General features: G+C 38.7%; 1 protein-coding gene across 1 annotated transcript; it reads right to left on the reverse strand.

The window, feature by feature from the left end:
* Positions 1–267: 267 nt before the first annotated feature.
* LOC145111317 (CASP-like protein 4A3) lies at positions 268–1,607 on the reverse strand. Its single transcript, XM_079047604.1, has 3 exons — positions 971–1,607; positions 704–839; positions 268–620 (listed from the first exon to the last, which is right to left on the reverse strand). The coding sequence occupies exons 1-3, from the start codon at positions 1,528–1,530 to the stop codon at positions 426–428; spliced, it is 891 nt and encodes a 296-aa protein (XP_078903730.1). The 5' UTR covers positions 1,531–1,607; the 3' UTR covers positions 268–425.
* Positions 1,608–1,836: the final 229 nt, after the last annotated feature.

Consider the following 1,836-nt stretch of genomic DNA (forward strand, 5'->3'; position numbering starts at 1 on the left):
ACACATTATCACATCCATCACAGTATATATTTTTATGCACAAAGTACTACATTTGAGGAATATGCCTTTTTTCTCGTGCAGTAAAGCTGTAACACGCGAGATGTATACTGCACTTTTGTTTGGGGGTCGGTGCGGTGTTTACGGCACACCGCATGGTCTAAGTTGATTGACAACATAGAATTATCCAAAAAAAAGTTATTCATATTATCATGATCACACAGTTTTAATCAAATTAACTAGCATAAATACTGAATTAAAGAGACAAAATGTTAAATAGTGGTCGATTTTATTTCACCCAATAAACCGAATTGTTTACAAACTTCAAAAGAAAAAAAAAAAAAAAGTTCTCTTCATCCCTCTATTAATTAGTCTGTACAATTTACAAACTCTTTACAATTGACCTGTTTAACCTCCATTATCAGAGATCAAATATAGCTTTGATCACACAGATTATAACCAGATATGAGAGAGCTAATCGCAAAACAAACAAAAGCCAAAATAGACATCACTACAGATGCAGAAGCCTTCTTAGTGAACTCATCTTTCCCCCAATTTGATGCCCAGTCATCGATCCTTGTAGCTGCTGAAGATGATGATGAGATCAACAGATACGCCAATATCTGTCCCAAATCAGTACTTTTTAGAAAAGTTAACTTTGCAATGTGTTATAATGGATGGATACTTATTGGTTTATAGCACTTGCCTGATCTATAAAGAACTCGGAATGAAAACGAAGAAGATATGTGACAATATGTCTTTCGTAGATTAAATGGCATGTCATATCAATGGCTTCAAATGCTGCATATGTGAAAGCGATAGCATTCACTGCTACCAAGTACCTATGCGATCAAACGGGGGAAGTTCAAAGATCACTATGAATAAGGAAACAAAAATCATGAACTGTTTGACTCAACGTTGACCCCCCAAATGGTTACAACTGAATCTAATTGGAATTGAAATCAGATCATACCTGTACTCTTTGTATCGATCAAAGGAGTCACCGCTCCATCCTTGAGTTTTATCGGAAGCCATCACGGAAAAAGCAATCAAGCTTAAAATCACTTCACATACTCTACATCCTAAAGCTGCTCTTTCAATTGTCACTTCGCTGCTTGACTTCCTGACAATCGACATTACCGGCAATCTTGTTTTCTTATTTCCTCCATTACCGGGAGGTATTCCGCCATCTTCAACACCGCGAGGCCCTGACTTAGTATTTACGCCGGTCAACACATCCTCCTTCACCGACCGGTTATACGATATGGCAGGGGATTGAGATTTTGCAAGCGGCGAGACATTGATGGTATGAGAAGATTTTTGGCTGTTGGAAAGCGGAGATCTGAAGGGGTTTTGGTACTTGTCAACAGCGACGATGGCTGTAGAAGCGGATGAGGAGAAGTCGTCGGAGCGGAGAGGCGAGTCGGCGCGGAGAGGGGAGTGGAACTCGTCGAGTTGGGAATCGGTGTCGGAGATTGATCGGTGACTGGTGGCCGAGCTGTGGTGGCGATGATGACTTTTAAGGAAATCCATGGCAAATAATTTCAGGCCCTCCCTGTGAATTATTAGGGGGAGATGTTATTACGTAATCAAGTAAGTTATCAAAACGTGTCACGATGAATGGAAAACCTTTAAATATGGCAAAAATCATTCTTAGATATAATGTAAATCGATTTTTTTTTTTTTTTTTGACAAAACTCTAAAAATGGTCTCTGTAGTATGTATTTTTTTCTTCGGGGTTTTAATCCAAACCACGATTTTTTTGGCTTCGTGGTCCTTTTGGACTAGTTTGTATTTGAAAAAATAGTCCCTTCCAAAATGAAATAACTATAATACCCT

Source organism: Lactuca virosa, chromosome 5 (genome assembly GCF_052849685.1).
Source record: "Lactuca virosa cultivar CGN04683 chromosome 5, Lactuca_virosa_CGN04683_v6, whole genome shotgun sequence".
In the NCBI taxonomy this organism is placed as follows: Eukaryota; Viridiplantae; Streptophyta; class Magnoliopsida; order Asterales; family Asteraceae; genus Lactuca; species Lactuca virosa.